Genomic DNA, 18,420 nt, shown 5'->3' with positions numbered 1-18,420 from the left:
AAATGTATACAACAAAATTATACACATTATTTAAATTAATATTAATTTTTTATAGTAGAATGTTCACACAATTATACAATTTTTCGGTAATAATTAAATCCCGATTACAAAATTAGCGTAACCAAGTAATGAAAATAGTAACTATATTAGAAAATAAAGATAATAAAACAAATAGTTATTTAAGATTATATTATGCTATTATAATCTATTTTGTACTTATTATAGTTTATTCAATGTTAACCTATGTGGTACCTATTTGACAATAATAAAATTTTGTAAAACGAATCCTTGTTTTTAAAGCAAATACACATTAAAATTATTGTTTCCCAGGGCTGGTTTAGATTAATCTTTTGTAAAGAGTGAATATAAAGATATGATTTTCAAACGAGGTAAAACTAACAGAGAAAAGTTTTTTATGGCTGTTTTCTTTCTTTTAATTACAACATTAAACATTATCAATAAATTTTTACAGTTCGTCAAGCCAATGAAATGTATTGGATTTTAAATCAATAAAGTACTTCAAGAATATATACCTAATTTGTATTTTATAAAATTTCAAGTATTTAATAACACCACTAATAGGCTAATGGTTGAAGGATAAAATGTTCAAGAAGACATTTTTTAGAGCCTGAGTTTTGTGTAAAAGTGCGTGCGATGTTGATTAATGTTGACTTAACCGTCGATCATCAAATTATTAATCAAAAAATATTTCCCGTTGTTGTTTATTGCAAAAATATGAATTATGTTACAAATTGATATGATTTTTGCAACAACAATTCAAACAATAGTGTCATCCGTCTACCTACATTATATTTAATTGTTTTATTGTACTGTACTGTAAATATATTTTTATCCGTATCATTAGACACAGATAAAAAACTTCCCTGTCAGTTATATTGGTTGTAAACCATTAAAACGTTAAAAATGTGAACAAAATATATTACCAATGTTCGCGAAACCCCATAATTTAAAAAAAAGTTATTTGTTTTTTATGTAAATGACGCCTATAAAACGATATTGCAATGGATACTATGTTTTGAACGTGAGAGATAATAATTATTGTACTTGTAGTATAAGACATGATTATTTTTTTTGCCTAAACAAATTTCATCTGTTGCCCAAGTCATTTATAGCATTATGCGTTTATTCTAATATCTCTGATAACGTTTTCTAAATTAGACTCAAACGATTTTAACAATGGTATGTTGTACCATTGATTATGCTATAATATGCTATAAGTATGTATAATCAATAATTGTATAAAAAAAAAAAAAAATTTTTTTTTAATGGTTGAATGTATGTCGTGGAGTTAAAAAAAATGTTTTATAATTAATATATAATATATAATATTATATTTGACAACTCAATTTGACTGTGATCTAAACTTTAAAGCTTGGGTTGTTGACTGTTGTTGTGTCATGGTCGAATATCTTGATTTTCTAAATCTATTATAATTTAGATAGCTTTTTCAATTACTGCGTATACAAATCTTAGCACTGTGAAATATTTTGTTGACGTGGCAGTAAAAATACCATTAGAATTTTTCTAATAGAATTTTACAAAAACGTCATCCTGTCATAAAATGTTAATTCTAGTAATATTTTTCAATAATTCAACAAAAAAATGTGTTTTGGTACGTTACTTGTAGACAATTTTTTTAATATACGTTTGATGAACTTAAGTTTTTTAAATGGTAACGTATATTTTAACGTGATTAACTTTTTAAAGTAAAAATAACAGTTTTGGATAATTAGTTTTAAAGTTTAAAAGTTAGGATAGTAGGGGAAGTGCGGTTGAGTAATGCGCACAGATTAAAATATTTCTACTCTTCGCTCTTCCTCTCTTTATATAACTATAAAAGTATAAAAAAAAAAATTAAAATGTCAATTATCTTTTATGTTATTGACTGTGCAATAGTTAACGGAATCACCCGGTACATTATGACCATATCACGTGTAAAAAAAGCTACAGGTATTCCCTATGTATATTAAGTATAACAAAAATGTATGTTTTGTACTTTTATATCCTCGTTAATTAATGACGGAATAAAACTGGTGTACAACGTTTCTTATCGAATTCGTTGATTTGGAACATAGCACAAATCGCGTATGCAAATATTCTATTAATTAAAAATCATACAAATTATTTTATCCAATACCACCTTAGATTACCATGAACTATACTATAGCATTATCATGGATTGAGTTAACTTATACCAATAATTTTTTTTCGATCGACACGTTTTTAACCGGGAAAAACACCTGCTGCGGCGGTTCAAAGGACCAGTGTTTGAGTACTTGGGTGTATACGTCATTATTTTCATCTCTTGGGAAAACCCCCCAGTGTTTATCCTTGGAAAGTATGTCCCATCGCTCATAATTCTAAGTAAAGTGTAAACTAACTTTACAACTACTAGCTTGTTGTTATTGGAGACTAGCGGTAAAAAAGAACCGTGATCGGTATAGACGACAAAAATATAAAATTATTGAACATGATGCACTGATGCAAAGTTGAATTTAACAGCTATGGAAAGAAAAGTTCTGGTTTTTTTTTTTGGTCTGTTGTAGTACAACGCAGTCAATTTCACATAACACAACATAATTGATGTAATTATCATAAACTTTATTGGTGGATTTATTTTTTCGACGGATTTTGATTGTAACGACACTAATAAATAAAAATTACACATTTAACATTTTAATATAACATATTAGTTTCGATACGTTTTTTTCTTATGTGTTTTACATATGGTTTTAGATATTATACAAGTAACAACTACTCAGAAGTTGTAACCGTAGCAACCGTATGGTAAGTGAACGAAATGTTCATTTTGAATTTCTACATCTTGTTTCCAAGTCAAACTGTGCGGCGGTTATTATTGTTGTGGTGTTCTATTTCGCAGCAATGCGAATACGTTGCCGTACCTTTTACCTATACATATAAGGAGCCTGTTTAACTTTGGTACGCTGTTCATATTGAAGGAAACATTCACGGGGAATCGCAAAATAGACCTCAGATCCTGTTGGCCACGCGGTAGTTTAATAACACATACAACTAATCTTGGTGGCTGCGTTGGATAAATACCTAAAATCCCAGTACCCTCGGTTTTACGCCAACGTATATATATATATATATACAACAAAACTGTATGGTAAAAAGAAATGAAATAAATTATATGCTGAACAAGCTATTTGGCAAATGGTACGAACGAAACCTTTTTATTTACATCATTCGTGTAGAAATGAATTCGACCGGTTGCAAAAGTACAAATAAACAACAATTTCCGAAAATGGTACAGTGAACAACGGCCGCAGACATATCTACTAACTTTGCGACCACATTTCATTGGATAAATAAATAAGAAATTACAGTGTGCTACGTTTTACAGCTCGGAATAATTACTACTCGGAGAAAATATATCTATTTATATAATCTGGATGTCTGGAGTTTTAAAATTACATTTTTCTAAAAATGAGTTTTTTCAACATTTGATAAAAATAAATATACTTCAAATTTTCGTAATAATAAATTGTTTTTGCGTAATTTGTTTTTAAATTGTCTAATTTTCTCCCCACAACACTCGAAACCGAAACTAACCGAATTTTTCATGAAAGTTTCCAGAATTTTGATCCTTTTGTAAAACTTATTGGGTTTTTTTTATTTTATTTCGGACCGACTATATTTTAGAAAAAGTCGAATAAATATTTAAAAAAATATACTTGACGTCGTTAATGACCTTGTACGATTATTTTTTTAATGTTAAAACTTGTTTATTCTATGTAATAAGTTGTTTATTGGAGTAATCAATTTTATAATACAAACACTCCGGTCGTCCGGACAAGTTATTGCTATAGTACATTTTGGCGTCCTCGTGTGATTTTTTAAATAATTAAAAATTACACTTCCATTAAATCTACTTTCATTTTATAACATGAAATATTAGGACTTAAAATCACCATAATATTACCCAATCGAGTAGACCGGTAAAATAACTTTGAATGATTTAATTATTTTTAACGCAAAAAAAATGCGTTTGTTTTCGATTTACAACATTATGGTGTTTAACAAATTAAATTAACAAATAAAAAAATAATTGTTGCCATGAATTATAAATTAATTTTTTAGCTCGACCTCTGGAGTAAGTATAAAGTCATTTGTTTAAACGATTTTAGCAGGTAACAATAATATCATGTACACTTTTCATCTTTACACAAAAATGTCGGTTTAATCAAAACCCTATTTGTAAATAATACATTTTTGTCGGTGTATCTAACCTTTTGGTAAAAAAAACTTTTGCATCAGTAAGAAAAATACCCATATCAATGGAAATGAACGATTTAGATATAATGATTAGATACGGAAATATATTTCATTCGATATTTTCGTGGCGGTTCCAATGTGATTGATAACCGGACGCAAACTGCAAGTTTCAGTCAGCTGAATGAGTCCCCAGGGACCGAAAGAGATAAAGGGGTCGGAAAACCGAAGACTAATCGTTTCTAAACATAACCGACAAGTTATGTTTTCGGGTCACAATCTCAAATCGGTATACTTAGACCAAGAGTAATAGCAAACGCAGATTGTGTCTGTTCTTCTTGCTATGTAATTAAATAATCGTTGGCACAAAACGAATTGCCATTTTTTACAATAATTAAAAACATTACACAAGCCTAATTGGATTTTTGAAATATAATTTCGCAATTTCACATAATTAATTATCGAAACAACAACTTCTTGATTGTAGCTTTTTATTTTTAAATACTATAAATGCATTTTATATTCATGTTATAACAAAATTTCTTAGAAAATAACAAATTGCGTCGTTTACAGTATGTATTACACAATCATTTCTGTATAACATTAAAATCAATTTAAATGTATTTTATTGCAAGTAATAAAGTTTAATATTTGTAATTTTATGATCATAATAAACTTCCATACATACTTAATTAACGCTTATTAATTTTTAACGATTTCTAATTATTCATGTGTGTCCGCTGTAAAGCGATTTCACTGACAAGTATGAGCATAAATTATTCGATAATAATAATGTGGCATTCATGCACATTAAAATTGTTCTGTTCTTTTAAAACTTAATGTTAACCAAATATTTACAATACATACTGAATATTATAGACAAATTTTAAGTGTACTTACTACCATAAAGTACCATATCGAATACGGCATAATCGTCTATTAAGTTGCCTATTTTATTTATTTTTAATGTCTTTTTGAAGTATGTACATTTGAATGAAGTTTTATACATAAAATAACTCACTAGTAAATTTTTTAGTGCTTGACAAATAATACAAGGTTAAGGAAACAAAAAAAAAAAACTACTATAATAAATAAAGTTATGGTGTCATAGTACAATAACAAATAATCTTCTAAAACAATTAATATATTTTTATGTTAACTTTAAAAACTATAATTTAAACTATTATAATATTGTCTTATTAGTTTTTATATAAACCTGTCAAATTTGTAGCGCAACTCCCATTATCCCACAGTTTTAGTAAATTTAATTATACGTTTAACAAGTTTATTTAATCTCATCCAGTTTGTATAATGTAATTAATCATCCACGTTTCCAATATGTACATATGTGTGTTTTCCGGTAAGTTAATGTCGCTAATTTCCACAACAGTTTGTAATATATTTTAGTTCTTTCCCTCTCTATTTTGAACTTTTCTCGCCTTAAGTTACTGTTTACAAGAAACTTTGAAAGTGGTTTTTTTGTAATGATGAGGAGGCGTGGAGCAGCAGATGTGAATTTAGGGTTTTGTACAGAAGGCTTTTTTTTCCTGTGTTATTCACAGGGCTAAAAATCGCTAGCATGGATAACATTATAAAGTACTTAGATTCACTGTTATTCGAAATAATTTATCTTGTGTAGCATAATAGTATCTATGTTTAAAAGAATCTGATGTTTTTTACATTATCTATTTTTAAAAACGATTTGTTTAAATTCAATGTGTATTGTAGTTACCGATGTTTGTTATTGTATATTAGTTACTATTGCCATTAAACCACGACGCTATGTTTATAATAATATGAAGCTTTTAAGCCAATAAGATATTAGGAGACGTACTATACATGATTTACATTTGAATGCAGTTTAGTTGTTGATGTCTGAAAATGTCCATTCCATAAACAACCACGAAAGAGTAAAAACAATTTAATTAAAAAAATCAATTTGTCCTATACGAAGACCTATTGTTCTTTATTACGGTTTGAGATATCGTTTGCTCCTAATGGCCTGTCGCTGATAATTCATTGGCGTTCAAAAGTCAATAGAAATCACTAGCTATGTACTATATAGGACCCGCTCGACTGGTATTCGCCCCATTCGCGGCTTTGACACAGTCAAATACGCAAACATTTCAACGATTCATCATTGTCAGTATTGGGCGATCATCGATTATGTTGGATAGAATATTTGATAAGCCTTAGAAAAAAAAAAATCAAACATCAAATATACTACGTGTTACCGTAGTAGTACATTACTAGCTGTAGGTTAATACACAGTTTTAACAAGATATTTCAATACCGAGTTTGTATATTAACACAAATTTTATTAAAGGTTTATTACCAATCCTAACCTAACGGTACAACGAACAAGATAGTTTTTATTAATACAAAATTGCTCAGTCAAACATTTTATCTGTTTTAATATTAATTGAATATATGTGTTATATATTTTACATGTAGTTATACACATTATTTAATAAATAGCAGTATAAAAATATGGCAACCGTAATATGTTGATATTACTCTATAAAATACACAATGATGTATAATAATAATAATAATGAAAATGTGAGTTATAGACATTTAATAGAGAAAGCTCAAATGCAAGAATCTGTAGTGAATTACTATGATGTTGTAAAGAATTTTCTCCAAATTGAAACCTATCGAAAAACATAGACCATTATAATACAGTGGTATAATATAATATAATATATGAGTATGTCATTATTTAAATTTTATATAATATATATGTATAAAGTAATTGTATATGCAAATATAACTTCAGTTCTAACATTTTGTTGTCATATACTAATATTGTATTTTCTACTACCAATATTTGAGCTATGCATCATAATTTAAACGGGTCAACTGTGGAACACGGCTGGTTATCCCGAGCACGAACCAATAACGAGAAAACTAACAGAGGTTTATTTAATATAATTTTAAACGACTACACTTTACAGTAAAGAGACCACAGTTTCAGAACAGAAACACAGGGTGAACGAAGGGATGATCCATGGCTAATGGGCGTGTTATCCATCACTTAATTGACATTTGATGATACGGCGGTATTATAAAAAAAAATTGTTCAGGGCGGCAATGGACCGCCTAACGTCAGACATTTTAATCTTATCTAAGGTGGTTAAGTATATATATTTTTTTGAGGGCAAGGTGAGGACCACATAACACGTATTATAAACGTGTTAACGAAGCGACCCTCCATCGATCGTTTACGTAGAGCCGCCCCGGCTTACTCGGTTCTTGGTAAAATTACTGACAACAGCCTTCACTAGGATAAGATCTATGGTTTAGCCTTCTAATATCGCGTGAAACCCATAAACCCGACTTAAGGTGTACGGATTACAGCACTAGATGGGAAAATGACTAATATCCGTTAGCGCAAAGACGAGTGCAGAGTCGTCGTATTTTCCAGGAAATGTTTATTGTAGTAAAAATTAGTCCAACCGCATAATTTTACTTTATAATGAGTCTTTGATCAATGAGATAACGGCAAATGTTAGCCTAGATGCATAATTAAGATTGTGTGTGCAGCTATTACTTTTTAAATAATGCTAAAAATTTAAAACGTAGGACCATAAAAAGGTATGTAAGCCCACTGCAAAAAAAACAAATCAGAAAATATTTTAAATAACAATAATAATTATAATATACAAATTGTTTAAGAAAAAAAATAATGGTTAAATTAAACCAATAAATAATAATGTTAAAAAAAAATCAACAAATTATAATACATGTGATGTTTATAAACTTACATGTATCTTGATAAGAGGTTTGGTACACCCTCTATAGTTATTCAAAAAAAAATATTAATATTATTTTTATCATGAGACGATGGTTTCTAGACTAATTCGCTGTCCGGAACGGGTCGTCAGTCTGTCGCCGATTATTATCATAATTATTATTATTATTTTTTTTTTAATAATAAATTACTTTGTAAGTTTTTCGTTTCACGGTATTGATTTGCATTTTGAATATTATCACTTTAATTACAAACCGAAAAGCGATTGAATTTTAATTAAAAGAAAACAATTGTGAAATTTGGTAAAAAGTTTTTCGTTATTGTTTATTTAATACTTAACATTGACTAGTTATAGATTTTAGTGAAGATAAACTTTAATTATTACTTAAATTGACTGAAGCTCTCTCAAGTGTGCCGGGAAATGGTAGATATTAAAGATGTACCTGCAAAAATTAAGAAAAGCCAAACAAAATAAATTATGATTATTTTCCAATAACCGTTTGAAGTCAGTACTTTACTTATATTTTCGTCGTTTTTTTAAAGTTTTATTTTATATAATTATCTTTACTATAAACATTTTTTTTTTATTATTCGCGACTGTGATAAAATTGGGTGTAATTTGTAAACAGATAATTGGCATTATCCAATTAATCCAAGTTCCTATTTTATCCGATTTTAATTAGGAAAAAAGGTGTTGAATTCCTCAATGTCTCTTCCGTGGTTCGACGTAACGCCTTTAAGGTATTATTATTTTCCAATATTTTAGAACAGTTTAAACAATTTTGTTTACAAAAACAATATTACAATGAAATTAAAAAAATGTTCAGAATTGAAATCAGATAAAACGGGTATTTGCACTGTTTGAAATAGAAACATATGTTTTAAAAAAAATAGAGCTTGTACGCTTTATAAAAGTTGAAAAAAAATTAAATATAAAAATATATCCCATTGTTTATAAGTTGTAGTTTTAGTGAAAAATTGCCTATACAACGCGCCTTAATAAATGCACTTTTATCACAGTCACGGTGCCCCTTAACATTTTAGCGTTACAATTGAGGTATAAGGTGTCCCCAACAAAAACCTAACAATGAAAAAAGGGCAAGTTTTAGACCCCCTCCCAAAAATGTCAGCCTATCAAAGTAGTGATATCTACATTGTGGCCAAGTCTGCTATTTCCTTAGTTCATAACCACTTCCGGTTCTTGATATTGTAAATAATTGTGAATTGCAGATTAAAGTGGTCTTGTGACAAAATGAGTTCTCACTGTCGAGGAACTCTGATTATAGTTAGTTTCACAGTAAACAAAGAATATTGGTGAAAAAAAAATGTTTCTACAACTCTTACGAATTTGTTTTTTTTTTTTTAATCTGCCGTGTATAAAACTACAGAATCTGTTAAATTATTGCTACTAAAATGTTTCGACCAACAGCCAATAATTATTTTGTACAGGGATTAAGAACGTTAACAGTAACGGGTTCGTTTATTTCTTTGTGGCAAAATACGAGGAACGCAACAACATAGTATGAACATTTTTTAAGAAGACAAATTGGTAATCCCCAAATTTGGTTAATTACAATTCACCTTTTTTGCTTATATATTAAACACAACTATACTACTCGTATCATAACCGCGTTATAGGTTATTTTAATGTTGTTGTATTGGGCAGACTAAAATTTAGTAGGTTGTAAATGAAAACAAACATTTTTGTATTAAATTCAGGATAAGTAACAGTTTCAAGGTTTCTTTTAATATTAGAAATAAACAAAACAATAAGTTATTCATAATTATATATACATACGTATATAGATAATAATATGTAAAACATAGAATATTATAATATATAAAACAACATAAATCTCTAAAAATGTAATAAATCAATGTATTCTAAATTTCCACAATAAATATTTATACCAAATACAATCATAATAATTCAAATATACATTATTCGCTAATATATTTTTGACATAATTTTTTAAATTTATCATTAAAAATTTAATGACAAAGCTTTACTTAAATTGTTTTTTTTTTTTAATATTTACATTATAATATATTCAAAACAATTTATTAGGAAATAAAACTTTGTTACTCTATTTTACAAGAATATATCCGATAATTATAATACAAAAATCTTATCAATAGTACAATACTTTTAATGATAAATAACGCTTGTTTTTACTAATTATTTTTGTTTTGACTATTAATTTAAACTGAAGGACTTGGAGCAACAACCAGATACGTCCATTTTTTAAAAAAATTTTTTTTCGTAAACAATTTTTGATCGTATTGGAAATTTTTTAAAAAAATGGATTTTTTTGATTGTTATTTCAAGCCGTTCAGATAAATTTTTAGTGTACATATTTTTTTTGTGAGAATAAATAGTCAAAATTCGTACAAGAATTGAATAATGTACGAGTGTTATGTCGAATACACTGCAAACATTTTTTTTGAAGACGATTCAATTTAAATATTATTAGAAATACAATACTTACCATGATTTCCGATTTTGCTACAAACAACAGTAATATGACATTCGACGAGAAACTTATACGGATTTTTACATAAAAGTTCATAGAAGACTAAGCAAATACAAGAGAACAAAATATAACACAATCTTTAAGATTGGCTCAATTTTTCTTGTAACACAATTATTATACTTATAATTAATATGAAATTGATTGAATTGTCGAAAAACAATAATAACGTTTTATTTTTAATAAGGGTTACGTGAATTTTTTTTTTTTAAATAATAATTCAGTCTTAGTGGTTATTAATTAAATTAAATTTCAATATTAATAGCGAGGAAATGGAAATATTTTCTTGTACAAACAATAATTTTGTTGACACGTAACAAAACACTTTACCGTTGCGTTACTCTAAATATTGTTCCTTTGTCATAATTAAATGACAATATTATGATGCATTCTCATTATAATATTTAGTTGTCTACGGCCTACGCTGTTTACTCGACCGAGATTCAACTGACATCCAATTAAACTTTAGGCGTATGAGCTTTATATAGAACGGGTTTGAATTTTTTTTAATGAAAACAAAATCGAGTATTTTTACACGTCAGTGGACATGTTGAATAATAGGTATAGTCGTTTAATTTATTGAGTTATAAAATAAAAATGTATTTAATCGCGGTAAAGTGCTTACTGGGTTGAGGCGGGGTTCTTCCAAAATGAACTTCGCTAAGCTTAAGCAAACTGCAGAGAAAACCACCAATGCCATACGAATGAAGTTTACATACTACCATCACGTTATGCAAATCTGTAGTAATCCTATTAAAGTTTAAATAATTGAACAGCATATAACAAACAAACAAGCACACGAGGTGACGGCGGCAGATGATAATGTTCATTATTTCTTATGAATATTATAACGGTATTTAATTATCAAAAGCTTCGTATTATTGTATTATGGATAATAGTACAAATACCAGCTAAACGGTTTTATGTGTGGAGTTTTACTGCTGTAATTTGTTAACTGTCGATTTTTAATTGAAAATGTTAATACGCGAATAATTGTCTATAATTTGTAATTGATATTGTGTTTTGTGTCAATTCAAACTAATTCTGTCTTTTGAGTAGAATATATTTATAATATTCCCCCGTTCTGAGAAAAATATGCCGCACTAATTAATATTAGTATTACGATGGCTTCGGTCTTTTAACCTTGTTTAACCCTCTCTTCCCGTATCTTATAATTATTAGGTCAGCGTAAAGTCGTCAGTCGGCTTTATAATCCTTAACCTCACAAATCATAAGCCCCGACTTTGTGAGCAAAACTGACATTATAACGTAAAGGATGTTTTGATATAAAATTGGTAAAAAAAAAAAAACAAAAAATTTAATAAGCCAATGAATATTTATTCGTTTTAGGGCGACGTCGCTCGGGGATTTAGTATTTATTTTGTACGGTTTAACAATAATATTAAAGGTTGTTTTCTGCCGGTCGAACATTTAGAGCACAATGAATGGGTGCTTGAAAATATAATATGTCATCCTCTGCCGTCCACTAAATCATTTCAGATCCACTTTCATTATTGTAGTTTCGGTCCATTACTGGAGGGCCGATGTTCGCATGAGAGTTTTTTTAAGTTCAAAATGTGGGCATTTTTGTGTCATCTTAATATGAATTCATATGTTTTTTTTTGGAAAGACCCCTTTTATATTTTCACGTATCTGATAAATTCGTTAGCCCGAAAAAATCATTCCTGTATTTAAAAAAAAACTTGCATACATTTTTTTAAAAATAATTTTACTTATATTTATCCATTTTTAACTTTGTACAATAAATCAATTCTGGGTTTTTGTCGTAATCTCGATTAAACTTAATATTAATTATAATAATATAAAAAAAAAAAAAGGTAAAATGTTTGTAATGTTGTTAAGTTAAAACAACCAAACCAGTTTTAAAAATGTATATACACAACAATGAAACAAAATTTAAGATTTAGTATATTATATAACGGGTTAAATCGCAATTGCTCAAGTATATTACTTAGGCGATTCTTACATACACCTAACAGGTATAGTTTCGTTGAACTTTTTGTTGACTGAGGAGTTAAGCGGTATTACAAAACATTGTAGTCTTATTAAATTCCATTTGAAAAGTATTTTGATTTTTGGTTGAGTACAATTTGGAGTATAGAAAATCTGCGTTTGGCAACACATACGTTTGACAGACATTTTTGACCGGCGGATTTTAAATCGATAACACTGGAAGTCATTAATCTACAAGCTACAAAAAAAACAATGTATATAGGACACTAATGCAAAACGTTCCAACATATTTCAATAGACGTCACTAACAATGACTCATCAAATTTGGCTACACAATACATTTTTTTTTTATAACCCGTTGTGGACAGCATGCAATTAAAAACAAAACCTTCAAAGTCATATTGTAAAAGGAACTTAATAGTTTACGATAAAATATGATCTTATTTGTTTTACGCTACAGAAAATTAAAAAATAGACGTTTTTAAAATTTTAATTCTCAAACATTTTAGAGTTCACAAAAAAAAAAAAAAATGAATTGTTTTGTTTTAAAATAAAAACAGAACTTTACAACAAATTAATGAACAGCAAGTTTCTTTTAGAATCATTAAAGCTGATAAAATACATTTTGTAAAATTACGGTTTTACCATAAGACTCGGTGATACAACACGGACAATGTATAGGTGTTTCATTAAGGATAAAACATTCATTTTTCTTAAAATAAATGTAATTTTGTAGTTTTTCTTTTTTTTTAACTATTTTTGTTTGTGTTATTTTACAATATTGTATAATTACCTCTTTTTCGCATTTTCCAGAGTCATATAAACTTTTGAAATTTAAATGGTAACGTACGTATGTATTTCATTAAATTAAGAATAATTTTTTGAAAATTTTGGACCGGTCGATAACCAATTTTGGATAAATACTTTTAAACTAACTAAAGTTAAAAGTAATTATCCAAAACTGGTAATCGACCAGTCAGCATTTTCAGAAAATTATTCACGCAAAGTTAACTAAACGTTATCATTTAAGTTTCAAAAGTTGAGCTCTGGAAAAAAAAATTAAAATTTGAATATTGTCTAATATTGTAAAATAACACAAGCTAAAGTGTTTTCAAAAATAAATATTACAAGTTGCAAGTGGTGGAATCACCACGACGTGTATTCATATCATACATCTCAAATTTAGGTAAAGTAATAAATTTACAATTTCACAACAACATGGCTGACGATTAATTGGTACCGACGTCGCTAAACGTCTTGTCTCAGTGCTACCAACACAAAAAAACAACAAAATATGTAAGTTCTCGATGAGTTTCTAGGACGATCCGAATTCGGACTTACCACGGAAGTACCTACATAGACGGTCTCGCACCATTCTTGGCATTTGGCCGGCCGAGGGGGGGGGGTATTTAATATTTTTAACGAAATTGTTTGTGCTCTTCGGGATATAGTCCGTGTTGCCGAATGTCGTGTGAGGGCAGACCGGACGATATCGCAGAGGAACTTACGCATTCGGATCACCCTGTATACACACGTGTACAACGACACAATGGCGGTTCAAATCTGATGGACGTTGGTCGTGGTCGTGGTGGACGTCTCCCATACGCCGCTGTTGGATTTCCTCGAGTAGAACACGCGCTCGCCGGCCACGCGGTCGCCGGGGTGGTTCGGGCCGTCTATGAGCTTTATTGTCTGACAGTGCGACCGCGACCGTTTGAACTTGTTGCAAGCCGACCGGTGAAGGTGGCAAGAGTGGGAACGGCGCACGGACGACGACTGCAGCTGATGACGGCACTCGAGCCCGCCTCCTTTCAGCTGATGATGATGATGATGGTGACCGCCGGCCACTCCGCCGTTGTACGACACCACGCTGTCGTCGATGGCCGCGTGGTCGGCCTGGTAGTCGTCGGTGCCGCGGGGCCCGCCCGGCGGATGCCAGCCGCACATCCAGAAGCCCCCGGGGAAGAACAGCTTGAAGAACAGCCGTTTGAACTTCTCGCCGAATATCACGTAGATGACAAAGTTCACGGACGAGTTGATGGTGACCAACAGGTTGCTGACCTTGACCAGTTCGTCCACGGTGATGCCGTAGAACGCCTCGATGATGTTTGATATGAGCGCCCAAACGTTGCACAACAGGAACACGACCACCACGCACAGCAACATCGTGGCCAGCCCTATCTCCTTCTTCTGCAGCCGGGACAACCGCTGTCGCTCTCTGTTCGCCATCCTCACCTGCAACGACAAAACACGGAAAAATACAAAAAATATAACTATCGGTTTACAGCAATGTCGATTTTATCACATAAATCGTTTGACACGAAAAAATGCATCGATTGCACCCAAGAGGGCGTCGCACCGCACCATTTTTAAGGAGTAAAGTATAGGCAATTTTTTACAAAATCTTAACTTAAAGATTAAACTGTGACGTGTAATTATTAGTTCAATAACTAGGACTCTATTTCGGTAGTTAATTTATTTTTTGAACTATCACAGCATCCTTGAAAGCAATTTAAAAATGTTTTTTCATCTCTATGTGTTTTAGCAGACTGAAAATAACTCGCTTAATTTTGGTTTTAGAGTAAAAGCACACATTATAAAATTAAAAGAGAACAACATTTCGAAGGGCAAGACGGTGCGTTTTTTTCATTATTCCAAGTATAACGCTCAATACATAGTTTAGAAATAACGACTATTTAAACATTTTTTAATGACTGTAACTTTTCAAAAAATGATTTTTTTTTTAAAAACGTACCGTCTTGCTCTCCGGAATATTGTTTTTTTTTTAATTTTATAATGGGTGCTTTTACTCTAAAACCAAAATTAAGCGAGTTATTTTTAGTCTGCTTAAACATGTTTATACCACTGAAAATCACCGGTGCGACGCCCTCTTAAGTATGTATGCATGATACATAAATAAAAGTATCCAACAGTTCTTGATACTGCTTCAACAAACGTTTTATTTTTATATTGATTCATGTATAGAATAAACTGTATTTGAATGAAAAAAATAGTATCAATTCCCTACTGCTGATTCCACACTAGTCATATTGTTTCACTAACAAAACCAAATTAAACATATTTCGAGGAATCTTACAATTGAAAGGTATAAAATATTTTTTTTCACTTTTACCTTTTACTATATCTGGTGGGAAATAATTTCTTTGTTAATGGGAACGGAAAGCGCTATTTATCAAGGGGCAAAGGATAGGCAATATTTGACAGATTTTCATCTAGTAGCCATTTTTAATATGCCGACTAACTTTAAGGAGAAAAAATATTAAGTTTTTCTAGTATTAATACTTTTAAAGTTATTTTTCTCCGAGTTATGGCGAAAGTTTGATAAAAAATGACTCACGTAGAAGTCATTTATTCTGGCGTATCTATTGGACGGATTTTAGTTTTTCTTATTTGTAGCTTACGGTTTTTTTTGTGGGGCTAAATGGCCGATTTTTGATTAAGCAGTTAGAAAATTAGTAAGATTTATTAGAAAAAAACTATAAAAAAGTAAAAATATAAATGCTTATACAGTTTTTTTGAAAATAAATATAAAAAATCAGTGTTTTAACCCCAATAGATAAATTGTTAAAAACAGTTTGGTAGACACTTCAGAAAGTAAACAATGCTATGCTTTCCATTTGCCTTAATGTAATAATTTAGATCTAAAATTTAGTAAACAATAAAATGGGCTAATAGGCTGATTTCGTTGGCTAACGAAAGAAATTGTGATATCGGATGTAACTTCTTTCTGAAAACAATAGGGTTATTATACAATTATATAAAAGAATTAACCTGTCCGTTCGATCGGATCCTTCCGACTGTACTATTTGTGGCGAATACTATAAAAATATTGTTTATTGAAATAAATTACATTATATTTAATATAAAATAATTTATTTTTCATAACAAACAATAATACGAAATCTATAACAGTTGAGGTAATATTGTGTTTAATATTTTAACGAAATATTTATACTCGACTGTGATACTACAATATTATGTCAAAAAGCAAAATTAATTAATTTGATATGCTCGCATCAAACATTAAGTTATAGCTTAGACTACCTGAGGAAATCATTTAAAATTGTTTGGTTTATTACATAACCAAAATGGCAGTATGACCTGTATATATATTGTTTAGTTTTGAGTTTATGGGCGAACCACCAAAGTTCAACTTAAGTAAATTGAACATCTGTCAGCGTAAGTTATATATTGCACGAGGAGAAACCTGTGGTACTAAATACTTGTTTCAACTATTCAATACATTGTGCTATACGTGACATAAAGTAAAATTAAAATTCCGTAACTGTCCTACAACAAGTTTCATTCCAAAAGCATCTAATAAAATATAGTTTTAGTTGTACAAAAAAAATAAATATATATATAGGCACGTCTTATTTTAGTCCAAATTATTTTTGTATAATAATGTTTATAAACTGAGTTCACTGAAAATATTTACCATTTTTCATATAATATTCCATTTAGGAAAATATCTGAACACATTTTATCTTTCTACATTTTTTAGAAACTTTAAGCACTTTGAAGTACCTAGAATGCAACAAACTCGCGAGACCCAGCAAAAACTTTACACTCCATTTTTCCGGAATATTGCGTTTTATTTTATTTATTTATTTACCGAAAAAAGTTTTTTAAGTTTAGATAATTCATTTTATCTACTTTTTTCCCTTGTCGTCAGATTCCATAATGATTGATATAACGATCTTCAAACGTATAAAAGTTAAGTTTATCAAAACTACTTATTGGATGGCTTGTTGTAAAATATCTATCGATTATTTTTTATTTTATTCACTCTCTCCACCGCAGTTTACTATTATCACTGTTTCGACCCTAAGTCTATTCTACCGGATGATTCTTTTAACGTCCTACACCAGGTTTTCCCTTAAAATTATTGCAATTTTGTAGTTTTAATTTTTGAAAACATTTTTGTTTATGCCATTTTACAATATTAGACATTATTAAATGTGTACCTTATCTAGTATTTATTTAGTGCTTTATTAACTATTGAAACTTAAATAGTAACATATATTTATTTATATATATATATATATATAATCTTGACTTAATACTATTTTAAGGGTCTAAATTTAAACATTCATTAGTTATACTTGTTATTTCTTTTAGTTTATTATTTGAAGCACAGTCCCACTAGTTTTGTATTTTTTATATAGTTCTCTTTTGTTTACCATGGAGTTCAAGTCCAAGTTCTGTAGTTAACTGGTTTTTTATCTGTTATTTTTTATTACATTTATATTTTATATGAAAAGTAATAAACCAAGAGTGTTCTTCTGTAAAATGTGATGAAACAAATTAATTTTTGTGATTCATCTATTTTTAACTTCATTCAATATAATATAAAATAGTATAGTATTATACGTGATATGATAAACTATAACACATATTGATTAAATGTGTGAATATAACTTGTTTATTTTAAGTTTATAATCGAGAACAAACATGTTGTTTTGTGTTTTTTTGGTTAAGAACTTATTTAATGTAAAGTATATAAAAAACTCTGTCCTAACCCTTTATTTAAAAGGATTAATGAACTTAAAAATACAAACTCAAGTACTAGTAGTATTTTTTTTTATCAAACAAATTTAAAAAAAAACAAATGGTTATTAGGTTTGAAATTTACCTTTATTATATCATATAATTTATAAAATTAAATATTTTCTTTTTATACATTTTGTTGTCTATAAAAAAAAAACAAAACTTTAATAGCCAAGCAATAGTAAAATAAATTTCCTATATTAATAATTTATATATTAGCTATACATTTTAAAACTAAATAAAATGAGGGTAGTAAATAATATGTATATATAAATAGAGTATAATGCCCAAGCAATAAAATATATATTGAATATAATGGTTTTATTTCACAAT

At 29.1% G+C, this 18,420-nt stretch overlaps 1 protein-coding gene across 3 annotated transcripts in view; it reads right to left on the bottom strand.

Annotated features, from left to right (window-relative positions):
- Window positions 1-13,522: 13,522 nt before the first annotated feature.
- Window positions 13,523-18,420, bottom strand: part of LOC126846606 (FMRFamide receptor) — an 80,940-nt gene continuing 76,042 nt past the window's right edge. For all 3 annotated transcript variants that reach the window (XM_050586250.1, XM_050586249.1, XM_050586251.1), the window contains one exon: window positions 13,523-14,751. In XM_050586250.1, the coding sequence (XP_050442207.1) occupies window positions 14,074-14,751 (678 nt within the window). In that variant the 3' untranslated portion in view covers window positions 13,523-14,073. The remainder of the gene's footprint in view (window positions 14,752-18,420) is intronic.

The sequence above is a fragment of the Adelges cooleyi genome, unplaced genomic scaffold (assembly GCF_023614345.1).
Source record: "Adelges cooleyi isolate 19-005CV unplaced genomic scaffold, UGA_ACOO_1.1 ACOO_flye_CR_arks_rails_tigmint_CR_PRNA_9, whole genome shotgun sequence".
NCBI classification, from domain to species: domain Eukaryota; kingdom Metazoa; phylum Arthropoda; class Insecta; order Hemiptera; family Adelgidae; genus Adelges; species Adelges cooleyi.
The sequence above is the reverse complement of the archived record's forward strand: the minus strand, read 5'-3'. Positions and strand labels throughout refer to the sequence as shown.